This window comes from Mandrillus leucophaeus, unplaced genomic scaffold (assembly GCF_000951045.1).
Source record: "Mandrillus leucophaeus isolate KB7577 unplaced genomic scaffold, Mleu.le_1.0 Scaffold248, whole genome shotgun sequence".
Lineage (NCBI taxonomy): Eukaryota > Metazoa > Chordata > Mammalia > Primates > Cercopithecidae > Mandrillus > Mandrillus leucophaeus.
The window spans coordinates 2,324,558-2,338,162 of NW_012102565.1; the positions used below are offsets into that span (position 1 = coordinate 2,324,558).

The following is a 13,605-nucleotide window of genomic DNA, read 5'->3' on the forward strand; positions in this document are numbered from 1 at the left end:
TAGCAGCAGTGCCCTTGCTCCGAGCCTCCTGGCAGTGCCAGGGGTGGAGGCCGCCGGCTGTCACGCTCTTCTCCACTCTGTTTACACATTGGCTGCCTCTATTCCCCAATGCCAGATCGTTCTTGCCCAGTTTGATAAGTTGTGTTTCAACACCAGTAGTAGCGTGTGCTTCACCTTAAGCCCTGGGGAGCACCTCTTAATTTCCTGGTTTATGATGCCAGTGTTGGCTTTTACCAGCCAGGATGCATCCTTGGGTGCTCTGTGCCTACTTACTGCTAACTTTTGCAGCAACCCATGAAGAAGGTGACAACAGATACAGCCAATAGGAGCTTTCTCCTTTCCCTCCTGTACTGTTTAGTTCCAGTAGCCTACGGTTGCCCTGCAGAATCTTTGAGGCTTTAAGGGTCTGGTCTGCTCCTGCTGAGGCAGGTGCCAGTCTCAAGGGGCTAGGCTTCTGCCAGCATTCTTATGAGGGGAAATACTACAGTAGCTCTCACTGTCCTTTCCTCTACCTTCTCAGGGCAGCCCATAGAACAAGAGGCTCTGAAAGAGAAGGGTGGGGTGGGGAATGGGGGCTTGCCTGTTTCATTGCACTACTTCCTGTCTGTCTGGAAAGTTGTCTGCTGTACTTAGGAAAGGTTTACCTGAATTGTCAGTGTGCCTGAGACTGATTCCTTTCGGGGGATTTGAATGAGCTAAAATGACCCCTTCTCTCAACACAGCAAAACAAAGAAACAGAACAAAGGGTCACCGTGGGCCCCTGCCCTTCATCTGTCCTTGCCTGCAGGGTCTGGGCAGAATAGAAGAAGGTCAGGGTACCAAGATGTTCTTTCTGAGTTGTCAGATCTCTTTAAAATTAATTTCAGCCCTCTGTATCATGGTTAGAAATGTAAGGACTTTATTCTGCTTAATAAATCTGAGAACTGTGTCCCTGAAAATTTAAATAACCCAGGAAAGATAACGGAGCAAATAACAGTCGCCAGTGGCAGAGCCAGGGTGAGCCCGGGATCTTCCAAGGAGACCACGTGGCTGTTTCTTCCTTTCATGGCCACAGACTTCCTCAGCTAAAAAATGCTCACACGGACGTTTTAGGCTTACAAATAACCCAGCTAAAATGCTCCAAAGGGGTGTGAAGGTTCTTTTAACAGGGCTTTTTCTGTTTCTGAACAAAAATGTCAAAAGTTGGTTTTTTGAAATAGAAAAGCCTTAGAGAGACTGATCAAGAAGAAAAAGAGCAGACACAAATAAGGAGCATGAGGGATGAGAAAGGCTGCAGATAAAGCAGGGATTAAAAATAGATGATGGGGAAATGCTGAGAATAATTTTATGCCAGTATATTTGAAAAGAGACAAAATGGCCAAATTTCCAGAAAAAGTGTGAGTTACCAAAGATGATCCCCAAAGAAAAAGAAAGCCTGAAAAATCCTGTAATTATTAAAAAGATTGATTCAGTAATTTACAAGCTCATCAAAAAGTAAACAGCAAGCCCAGATGGTTTTACAGATGAGTTAGACAGAACTTCAAGGAAAACGCAATTCCAATTTGATCAGTCACAGCATGGAAAGCTCGCTCTCTGAGCCCAGGTCAAGCTGGCTGGTGATTAGGGAGGACAGAGCTTGGATTCCCATATCTCACAGAGGCCTGTCACGTAGATGGCAGGGAAAGCCTCTCTCTCAGTCCTGTTTTCATTAGCGGTTTGGCTTCTTGGTGTTGAAGTGGATTGGGTGGGTGTCGGGTGGACGCTTGGTCCCTGCCCTGCTGCTGTTTCATGCACCAGGTTCTAGGAGCGAGGGGCAGGGCATGCTGCCTGGTTGGGTCGACGTGACTCCTGTGTGCTGTCAGCCCTCTGCCTTTGCCAGGACACCCATGCAAGTGGAACTGAGGTTCAAGGTGTTTGTGGTCAGCATCAGAGGCTCTAGAATGCTCCCGGCTCCCAATTTGTTGGTCATATGCTGGGTAGTGGAGGTGACCTGCTCCATGGCCTCCTGGAGCAGCCCCTGCCCAGCCTCCTTCCTGCCTTGAATGCCAGCATCACTTCTGGGGACCGTCAAAAGTGGTACTGGAGGCATCCCCCTCCTGCATGGATGTCACACATCTGGCTCCATGCTGAGGCATCCTGTTGCCCTGTGGCTGGCACAGCCTGCTGGGTTCTTCAGTCTCCTTAACTCTCCAGGAGCACCACGTTGGGCCCCCCAGTCACCTCCTTCTGCTTGGTTTTTGTGGCTTGTGTGTCACAGTTTGCTGTGTATCAGCTCCGGGAATCCCAGAGTCTCCTCCCTGTCATTCTGTGGCCAGTGCTGTCGAGGAAGATGCCGGAGCTGGTTGTCACCTTGGACTGTCTGTGGGAGGCTCTCTGGCCATGTCCTGGGGGACTGTGAGGAGGTTTGTGGGGACCTAGTTGTTTGCCACGTGTCTGGTTTTTTTATGTTTTTGCTTGTTTGAGACAGAGTCTCATTCTGTCACCCCGGCTGGAGTACAGTGGCATAGCTCGACTCACTGCAACCTCTGCCTCCCGGGTTCAAGCGATTCTCCTGCCTCAGCCTCCCGAGTAGCTGGGATTACAGGCATGTGCCACCATGCCCAGCTAATTTTATATTTTTAGTAGAGATGGGTTTTCACCATGTTGGTCAGGCTGATCTCAAACTCCTGACCTCCTGTGATCTGCCCGCCTCAGCCTCCCAAAGTGCTAGGATTAAAGGTGTGAGCCATCTTGAGTGGCCTTGCCACATCTGTCTTTTTCCTAGTTTGTTTGAAGTCTGCATGGCAGATGGAGGTGGTGGCCAACGTGTGGCTCCTGGACACACTGGTCTTCTTGGTTCTCCCTGATGGAACAGCCCAGGCTCAGAAGCCACATGCCAAGATATAGAGCCCAGGTGTGGCTGGGAGAGGAAGGGTCCCTGAGCCTACCAGGGCCTACCTCCATGCTGATGAGGACATGGGATCTGCTGTGCTGTGGGCATCTGGTGGTCTGTGAGAGAGAGGGCAGATCTGCTACATGTGCAGCCTGGCCCTCTGATGACTAGGGAACTGGGCCCAGCTATGTCTAGTATAGTGACATGAAGTGACCCATGGAGGGGACCTCTGACAGGGTGAGGGACTCGGCACACACAGCTGCAGGCTGCAGGGAGCTTTGCAGTTTCCCACCAGGCTTTCCTGGAAGAGCCCGGGGAGCAGAGCCGCAAGTAGGGGAAAGCAGCAACGGGAAGGGAGGCTCTGACCCCGCCCGCTGAGGAAGACAGAGCTCAGAGAGCCTGTCTGGAGTAAAGTGGCCCCTTGGGACAGCACGTCAGTTAGAATATGGTTTGGCTGCTAGTAACTGACCTGGAAAATGGTGGCTTAAACAAAATAGAAATTGTCTTTCTCATGGGCAGAAGTTTGGAGGGAGGCAGCCCGGGGCTGGTGTGGTCAGCTCAGGCTGCGTAACAGAGACAGGGTGGCTGCGGCAAGAGAAGTGTATTTCCTCACAGTTCTGGAGGCTGCAGAGTCCAAGATCAAGGTATCGTCAGGGCTGGTTCCATCTAAGGCCCCTCTCCTTGACTTACCGATGGCCATCTTCTCCCTGTGTCCTCACATGGTCTTCCCTCTGTGCACACACCCTTGGTGTCTCTCTGTGTCTCCTAATTTCCTCTTAGGAGGAGAAGAGGAATGCAGTCACATTGGATCAGGGCCCACCCAATTACCTCATTTTAATTTAATACCTCCCTAAAGGCCCTGTCTTCAAATATAGTCGCCACATTGGGTATTAGGGCTTCAACCTATAAATATGGAGGGGAGGGTCTATTTAGTCCATAGCAGCCGCAAAACAACATGTTATTTTATTTCAAATAAAAGTCAAGTGTATGATTTAAAAATAAGGAGATGCTGCATGTGAGTCCTGGATGAGTGTGCCTGGAGTGGTGAGTGCCCAGCTCTGGGCTCCCTGGATGGCCAAGTGCAAATAGAAGTACACATCGCCACCCCTGTGCAGCTGGTGGACAAGCAGGCCTGGGCTAGGGGACGGCCCCTTCCTGCTGGGTTTCCTCCCTTTCCCCTATCCCCACTCTTACTTGAGCTGCACATGGCAGGAGGCAGGAGAGGGGATCCTGCCAGATTCTCAGCTGGCTCTGACGGACTGTGGCTGGGCAGCTCCCTGACGCTCCAGGCCTGGGATATACCAGCCCTGAGTGTGGCTGTCTGTGGGTGATGAGGGGCAGTGCTATCTATACCTGACCACACTGTACCCTTAGCCTGCTCCTCTGCTCAGGGCCTGCTGTCCACCCTGGAAGGAGACTCCTTTTTGCAGCACTGTCACAACTTTAGAGGCCATTATTGTTTATTTTTTTCCAACCTCCTTCTGGTTTGTCTCGTTGGTGATTTTACCTTGCAGAACAACGGTTGGTAGAGGCGCAGTCATGAGTCCTCGTTAATAGGTGTATAGTGAATGAATGCGATAGAGTGTGATTGGGGAATTGATCCTGTAGCTTCCTTGGCCCAGCACTCCCAGCAGTGGCCTCTTTGCGTGTGCATCTCATGCACATGCTTTTGTGACCTTGCCAGTCAACTTGGGGGTGAGAGGTATGGGTGAGGACAAGTGGAGATGGCCCTCACCTTCCAGAAGTGTCCTGCCTGGAGTTGGTGCTAGGAGAAGGGAAGGGCCCTGAACCCCACCAGCAGTGTGGATGGAGGACACCATGGCTGAGAACACTCACCAGGCTTGGGGCAGGGTGGAGGGTACCAGGCTTGGGGCAGGGCGGAGGATACCAGGGCTGTTCTGGCTGTAGAGATGCTCTCAGAAGTGACCAGTGCCAGGGCTTCAGGAGGCGGCCTTGACTGAACTGAATAGGGACGTACTATGGGGAAGAGCAAGAATGATCAGGGCTTTGAGGGACATGTAGGGATTTGCCAGGTAGAGGCAGGGAGGTGGGAACTGGAGGAGGCATTCAGGCAGCAAATTGAGGTGGAGGTGGTCACAGGTCCTCGCTTGGTGAGCGTGAGCTCTGCCTTCCTTCTGCTTGGAGAGGATGGGGATATGGGCTGGAAGTGTAGCTCCACTGGGTAGTAAAGACCACTTGGGGGCTTCAGGGTGTTCATGGCCCCCAACAAGGGTCTAGCCTGAGGTCTGTGTCTTTCACAGCTGGAGAGCACAGGGTGAGAGGCACAGGAGGTCACCCTCAGCGTCCTCCTCCTCTGCCTGCATCCTGTCCAGGAAGCCTTGTATCCCTGAGTTCAGCTCCCTCTTCCATCATATGGAGCTGGCCCCTCCCAGAGCCCTGGCTGTTCCTCAGATGCCATTATTAAATCAGAATTCCAAAAATAATATGCAGCTATTTAAAGCACACACTCAATTTGTTATCCTAACAAGGTAAATGGAACAATTTTGAGTTCTCATCATGTGAAGAAATTTATCAAGAGAAAGAAGACTTCCATTTAAGTGATGCAGTATGGATTTTTAAACAGGGCTAGCCCACGGACAGCACCTTCTCAAACCACTACAGTTGTGATTTTTTTTTCCATTTTTTAAACATCTTTATTGAGTTTATGTACCATAAAGTTCAATTAAATAAACTTTGTTCAATTGAATAAAGTTCAGTTAAATGCTATTTCCTGTATTTTAGAGCTATTATTATATAGAATTATACAAGAATCTTAATCTTATTACACCTTAATCTTATTTCATACATATGTCAAATGATCTTATGATAGAAAATTAGTATACAATAATCTAAATTTAGGATATTTTTATTATCCCCCAAAGATACCTTGTATCCATTAGCAGTCACTCTCCATATATAACCACACCTACCCTCCAGCAAGACGTAGGCACCCGCTAATTTATTTTCTGTCTCTATAGATTTACCTGTTCTGGACCTTTCATACAAATGGAATCGTATAATAGGTGATCTTTTGTGACTGACTCCTTCCACTTGGCATAATGTTTTTGAGGTGCATCCAGATCTTAGCATGTTTTAGTATTTCATTCTTTTTTATGGACAAATAATATTCCACTGTATGGATGCATCACATTTTGTTTATCTGTTCACAGTTGATACATATTTGGGTTGTTTCCACTCTGACTATAAAAAGTAATACTGCTATAAAAAATCACATGCAAGTTTTTGTGTGAACACATCTTCATTTCTTTTGGATAAATACCTAGGAGTAGAATTGCTCGGTCTTGTGGTAACTCTATGGTTAGCATTTTAAGGAGCTGCTCGACTGTTTTCTAAAGTGGCTGCACCATTTTCCATCCCTACCAGGAATATGCAAAGCCTCTAGTTTCTCGGTATTCAGAATCTTTTTTTGTTAGTTAAAATTAAACTGTTTTTATTTTCAACTACTCGTAGATTCACATGTAGTTGTAAGAAATAACACAGAGAGATCCCGTGTGCCCTTTACCCAGCTTCCCCAATGCCAACATCTGCAGAACTGTGGAGCGATATCACAACCAGGATATTGACATTGGGACAGCCAAGATATGGAACATCCGTCACCCTGAGGATCCCTCTTGTTCTCTTTAAATAGCCACACCCACTTCCCTCCACAACACCTTCATTCAGAAGACCTGGAAATCACTAACCTGTTAACCCGTTTCTATAAATCTGTAATTTCAAAAAGTTCATATAAATGGAATCATACAATATGTAGACATTTGGGATTGGCTTTTTTTCACTCAGCATAATTATTTGGAGATTCATCCATATTGTTGAATATATCAATATTTGTTTCTTTTTATTACTGAGTGGCATTCTGTGGTGTGGCTATATCACAGTTTGTTTAATTGTTGGCCCATTGAAGAATGTCTTGGTAGTTTCCAGCTTTGGCCTATTAGGAACAAAGCTGCTATGAACATTCATGCACAGGTTTTTGAGTGAACATAGGTACTAATTTTTCTGGCACGAATACCTAAAAGTACATTTGCTGGGTCATATGGAAGTTACCTATTTAGTTTACTGAGAAATAATGAAACTTTCCCAGAATGGTTGTACCATTTATGTGCCCAGCAACATATCCTTGTCTTTTGCCTACTTTCTAATTAGATTTTTAAAATTGCTAGGCCTTGAGAGTTCTCTATATGTTCTAGATAACAGTACTTTTTTGGATATGTGGTTTGTGAATATTTTCTCAAAGCTTGTAGTTTATCATTTCATTCTTTTAGTAGAGTCTTTTTGAGAGCAAATATTTTTAATTTTGATGAGGTTTAATTCACCAATTTTTTCTTTTGTACTTCTGGTGTCAAGTCTAAAGACTTTTTGCCTAGCCTTAGTTCTTATGTGTTTTTCTAAAAGTTTTATCTTTTACGTTTAAATCTGTAACGTATTTTAATTTAATTTTTGCATAAGGTGTGAGGTTTAGGTGAAGAGTCATTTGTTTTTGTTTATGAATGTCAAGTTGCTGTAGCATTTGTTGAAAAGACTACCCTTCCTCCATTGAATTACTTTTGAACCTTTGTCAAAAATTTGTTGTGCATATTTGTGTGGTCTATTTGTAGATTCTAGATTCTGTTTTATTGTCTTATGTGTTTATATGTCAACCAACATCACACTGTCTGGATTATTTTTGTTTTATAACAAGCCTTGAAATCAGGTAAGCTGATTTCTTCTACCTTATTGTTCATTTTCAAAATTATGTTAGGTCATCTTATTCCTTTTCCTTTACATTTAAGTGTTAGAATAATTTTGCCTATAGGTACTAAAGAATTTGCTGGGATTTTGATAGGATTTATATTAAAACTGTATATCGATTTGGAGAGGGTTAACATCTTTACTAAGTTGAGTCTTCCAATCCATGAACTTGGTATGTCTCTCCATCTATTTACATCTTCTCTGATCTCTTTAATCAGTCTTTTACAGTTTTTAACATACAAGTCCTATATATGTTTTGTTAGATTTATACCTAAGTATTTCATTTTTGAGCAACAGTAAATGGTATTGTATCTTAAATATCAGTGTCCATGTGTTTATTGCTAGTATATAGAAATGTAATTGACTTTTGTGTATTGATCTTGTATCCTGTGACCTTCTGAACTTAATTATTTATTCTAGGAGTCTTTTTGGTACAATTTTCTTTTGTTTCTGCTTTTGTAACATCCATTGTATTTCCCATATAGACGATCATACTACTTTTATTTCTTCCTTTCCAATCTGTATGCCTTTTCTTTCCTTTTCTGAACTTACTGCACTAATAAGACTTTCCCATGAGATGTTGAACATGAGTAATGGGAGCCAACATCCTTGCCTTGTTTCCAGTGAAAGCATTCAATGTTTGACTATTAAGTATAATGTTAGGTGTAGGCTTTTTCTGAATATTCCTTATCAAGAAGACGAAGTTTTTTTCTATTTTCATTTTTCTGAAAGTTTTCATCATAAATAGATGTTGAATTTTGTCACATTCTTTTTCGATGTCAATTGCTATGTGTGTTTTTTTTTTTTTTATTCTGTTGATGTGGTGTGTAGCACTGATTGATGTTTCAATTTTGAATTAGCATTACATCCCTGGATTAAACCCCATGTGTTTGGGGTATATACTTCTTGTTGCATATCGCTGAATTGCTATCTTGTAAAAGATTTTTATATCTATATATCTAAAGTGCATTTATAGTTCTTTATTTAGTCATTCTTATGATGGTTTTTTTACAGTCTTGATTAGTTATTTTGGCATCTCTGTCTTGGTACTGATGTGTGTTGACTGTCTTTGTTCACTTGATGAGCTTGTTCTAGTTCTTGGTATGATGAGTGATGGTTTGCTGGAACCTAAGCATTTGGAATGTTATGTATGAAGCTCTGTATGTTATTTGGACGTTTTGTTTTTGATGATTTTCTGTGACATGATTCTGGCTGGGAAAGGGGGGCTGCTGTCTCTTTACTGCCAGATGGAGTTACAAGTTTAGGCTCCACATTGGGCCTCTGTTGATACCATGTGGGGAGGGCTCCTTCTCACTACTGAGCAGGAGTGAGGGTTCTAGTCCCTCATGGTCCCCACTAATAGCACCTGACTCGTGGGAGGAGAATGAGATCCCCTTGGTTCCCACTGACTCAGAGTTGGGGGATGCTTGTTACCAGCAGGTGGAGAAGAAAGGCTTGGCTCACTCTGGGAGTGGGTGGGGCTGGGGCACAGAGTTTTCAGTGTCTCTGGCCTGGAGTAGGTAGGTTTATGTCTGAAAGTTTTCTTCTTGTGAGGCTGCCCAGTCCTGGGCCTTTGGCTGAAGAGAGGTGCTTTTGTTGTGTTTTCCTTTGGTCTGTGCCTATTGGTGTTGCTGACTTGACCACTTCTCCAGCACTCAGTCTGGCATATATGAGGCTAAAGAAACCTCAGGAACTCACCTTTATGTCATTTCTTGGTCTCAAGATTTCTGCCTTCTTCCCTCTGACTTTTAGTCTTGCTTGTTTGATGTGTAACATCCAGGACTTTCAGTTGTGTTCAGCAGGAGGAATAGGGAAAAATACTTCTCCATGTTCCCAGAAGTAGAGTCTTCACAATTGTCACTGAAATATCTAGTTTTTGTTAAGAGTACATTTAAGTCAGTCACATTTTGATAATCAAGATAAATGCGTTAAGATGTTTATATAACCTTCATAGGACACTGGGGTACTTTGTATGACCCATAGTCATATTAGCTTTTATACTTTTGATTTCTGGGTTTTTAAATTATTTTGTTGGCTAGAGCTTATTGACGTGATCTGTTCTTGGCACTAATGTTTACTGCTGCTTGGGCCTTGAGGGTTTTGAGATTGGATGTGCATTTCAGGTGGAATATTTATAATGTGAATGAGCTATTTCGTCTTTTTTTTTTTTTTTAATCAGAAATGAGTGCTGAGTATTATCAGATGGCTGCTTGCTTCCTGTGGGAAAGGGTTTGTACCTTAGTCTGTGGTTACTAACTTATATTGGCTTAGGTGCTGCTGCAAATCCAATGGACGGAGCTAATGCTGAGCCCTTGGTTGGAAATGCAGTTGTCCTTAGGAATGTCATGTGACAGTGGCTTACAGAAGTGACATAGCTCTTTTTGTCTTACATATACATTCCAGGGTAGGCACTTTATGGTGGTACGACAGGTGTGATCCATGAAACCCTCAGGAGTCTCCATCCAGCTCACCACCTGTGTCCCTAGTGTGTTGCCTTCGTCTTCCTAAACCAAGATGGTAGGTGGAGATCTGGCTGTTACGACTGTGTTCCCAACAACAGCAGGAGAAGAAGGGAAGAGGGACAAGCTGTTTTTTTTTTTTTAAAAAATTTACCCTTCATGTTAGATTGAGGGTACATGTACAGGTTTGTTATGTGAATGTACTGTGTGATACTCAGGTTTGAGGTACGATTGATCCCATAACCCAGATACTAGTACCCAATAGCTAGTTTTCAACCTTTGCCTCCCTCCTTCCCTGTCTCCCCCTTTTTGGAGTCCCCAGTGTCTGTTCTTCCCATATTTATGTCTATATGTATCCAATGTTTAGCTTCCACTTATAAGTGAGAACATGTGGTATTTGGTTTTCTGTCCCTGTGTTACTTCAGTGGCCTCCAGCTGCATCCATGTTGCTGCAAAGGACATCATTCATTCTTTTTTATGGCTGCATAGTATTCCATGGTGTATACCTACCACATTTTCTTTATCCAGCTCACCATTGATGGGCACCTGTGTTGATTTCATGTCTTTTATTGTAAATAGTGCTGTGATATACATACACATGTATGTGCCTTTTTGGTAGAATGATTTATTTTCTTTTGGATATCTACCCAGTAATGGGATTGCTGGATTTGATGGCAGTTCTGTTTTAAGTTCTTTGTGAAATCTCCAAATTACTTTCCACAGTGGCTGAACTAATTTACGTTCCCACCAGCAGTATATTCCCACCAAATGTTCCCTTTTCTCCGTGGCTTCACCAGCATCTGTTGTTTTTTGACTTTTTGATAATAGCCACTTTGACTGTTGTGAAATGGTATCTCATGGTGGTTTTGATTTGCATTTCTGTAATGATTAGTGATGATGAGCATTTTTTCATGTTTGTTGGCTCCTTGTATTTCTTCTTTTGAGAAGTGACTGTTCATGTCTTTTGCCCAGTTTTTAATGAAGATTATTTGGTTTTGCTAGAACAATATGTTTTTAAGGAACATTTCCAAATTTTCCACATGACCTTTCAAGTTATGTCTCCTTGGCCATATCTAGCTGCATGGGAGGCTGGAAAATATGATCTTTATTCCAGGTAGCCAAGAACCCCAGTGAATATAAGGGGCTCTCTTGTGAGGCCAGCAGTGGAGCAGGGCTACTGGGGACAGCCAGCTGATGGCTGGGTAACTCTGCCACAGCTGGTTCTTGCAGCACCCTATGCCACGGCTGAGTAGTCCACATGAGCTCCAGTCTCCCATGCTGGGGGCCATGTGCAGGAAGTTGGGGTGTGTGCCAGGGGCTTCTCAGCAGCCTTTCTTTCCTTCCTGGGATCAGCGCTTGTGACTCTGGATGCTCCCCCATCACCTGTCACATTTTTGTTCTCCTTGGAGTTCAGTATTTTGCATTTTTCAATTCCTCAGATATTGTCATCCCCTGAGCCAAGGTGGGCGCCAAGGTGGAGGCCACATGGTGGCTGCGGCAGAGCTTCATGGGAGCTACTTGGGGACTATAGTGAGGGCTCGGGTGGGGACTGCAGTGGGACCCTTGGTAGGGGCAGGTTCTCAGTGTAGACTTTGGCTTTGCTTAGGGCACACCTCCAGGCCACAGATTCTGGGGCCAGGACTCAGGCAGCTGAGACATAGACTTAGCCCCACTTGGCATCAGGCAGGGCTGGACCTGGTCTTTCTCCTCCGGAGTTTATGTGGAAGTAACTTACCAGGGGAAACTTCAAGTGTACCAAATTTGTTCTCCCATTGTAAAATGGGCTGTGCACATGGAACGCTATCTGCCATGTGGAGCAGAGGGGTGAGGCCCTCGTGGCCAGCTGGGCTTTCGGGATGTGGGTGGCTATTTTCATTGTGGCTGCTCCTGTGGCCCCTGAGTGTGAAGGTGTCTGGGCACCTGTGCTCCTTCTGAAAAAGTCACACAGGATGGCGGCTGCTCCTGGGTCAGGGATGTAGCCTACGCAGGAGAGACTCCCAGGGCTGTGCCCGGCAGGCAGGCCTGCGAGGCTGAGGATGGAGAGGAGGCGGAAGCATCTCAGTGCTGGGTGCCTGCGTGGCTCCTGCAGAGGCTCCTCAGAGGGAGGGAATGCTGTTGGCACTGAGCAAGGCAGGCCGCTGTGGAGGGGCTCGGAGCCGGAGGGCACGATGGGAGGGGTGGGGCTTCTTCCCCTCTCCAGCCTGTTTCCTCGCTTGTCAGTGGGATGTTCTACCTGATTCTATGTAAGATTTAAACTCTGCTCTTTTGCTTTTCATTTCAAAGCAGATGGGAGGGGCATGGGAGGGACTGAGGGATGAGTCGGGGACTTCACACCATATTTCTGGAACATGGTCTCTCAGACATAGGGGTGTGCCCAACAGGTCAAGGGCCAGCTGGGGTTGGGGTCAGGGAACATCCAACTGGAGGATGAGAATCAAAGTCCTACTTACTCCCTCAGTCCAGACAAGGAAACTGAGGCCTAGGAAGGGGAAAAGACTCTCCAGGATGGCATAGCTTGTTTTGAAAAATCCAAACATTTATTCTTTTCTCTTGGGGGAAAAAAGAAAATGCTTGACTTACACAGCTAAGGGAGAAATAAGAAGACAAAAACCAAGAAAGAATGCCACATGGTCCCCTAGGCCGCCTATCTGTGTAAGAACAAGGGGACTTTCTGGATACCTCAGGAGGACAGCTTGTTTCTTTAAGCCAATGTGGAAGACTCTTTCTGGGGTGTTGTTGGAGCAGTAGGGGGAGGGAGAGAGGCCAGGTTGGGGCCCTGGTGGAGACAGCAGTGTTTTCGCAGCTGTAACCCTGCTGTTCGCTGAAACATAGGTCAAGACTCAGCAGTGTGCCCAGGGAGTAACGTGAGGGGCGCCACAGGGAGGCCTGGGTGTTGGGGAGGCTGTGCCAGCCCTGGCTAGTGCTCCTGGAGGGAGTTGCTTGTTCAGTGGCAGTCCAGGCCTGGACGTGGGCCTACCCAGGCTCAGAGACCAGGCACCCTTACTAGGGAGGGTGAGGTGAGGAGGAGTGGAGGGAGGGGGCCCTGCTGTCTAATCCGGTCCCTTCTCTTCTGTCCAGGAGCGGCTCCTCATGAGCCTCCTGCCCCGGAACGTTGCCATGGAGATGAAGGAGGACTTCCTGAAGCCCCCTGACAGGATTTTCCACAAGATTTACATTCAGAGGCACGACAATGTGAGGTAGGGCTGGTGCTGACCCGGCACAGCGGGGAGCCTGGGAAACTGAGGTGTGGAGGTAATGGTGAAGGTGGGGAGGTAATGACAGAAGTGGGGAAGGAATGGATGGAGGTGGGGAAAGAATGGGGGTGTGGAGGTAATGGTGGAGGTGGGGAAGTGATGTTGGAAGTGAGGAGGTGATAGGTGGAGGTGAGGAGGTAATAGGTGGAGGTGAGGGGGTGATAGTGGAGGTGTGGAGGTGGTAGTGGAGGTGAGGAGGTGATAGTGGAGATGTGGAGGTGGGGAGGTGATGTGGGAGGTGATGGAGGAGGTGAAGGGGTGATGGTGGAGATGGGGAGGTGATGGTGGAGGT

The 13,605-nt window shown here is 45.9% G+C and overlaps 1 protein-coding gene across 1 annotated transcript in view; it reads left to right on the forward strand.

Moving 5' to 3' along the window:
* Window positions 1–13,605, forward strand: part of ADCY1 (adenylate cyclase 1 (brain)) — a 95,482-nt gene that overhangs the window by 24,934 nt on the left and 56,943 nt on the right. The window contains exon 3 of the mRNA XM_011983278.1: window positions 13,138–13,256. Within this exon, the coding sequence (XP_011838668.1) occupies window positions 13,138–13,256 (119 nt within the window). The remainder of the gene's footprint in view (window positions 1–13,137; window positions 13,257–13,605) is intronic.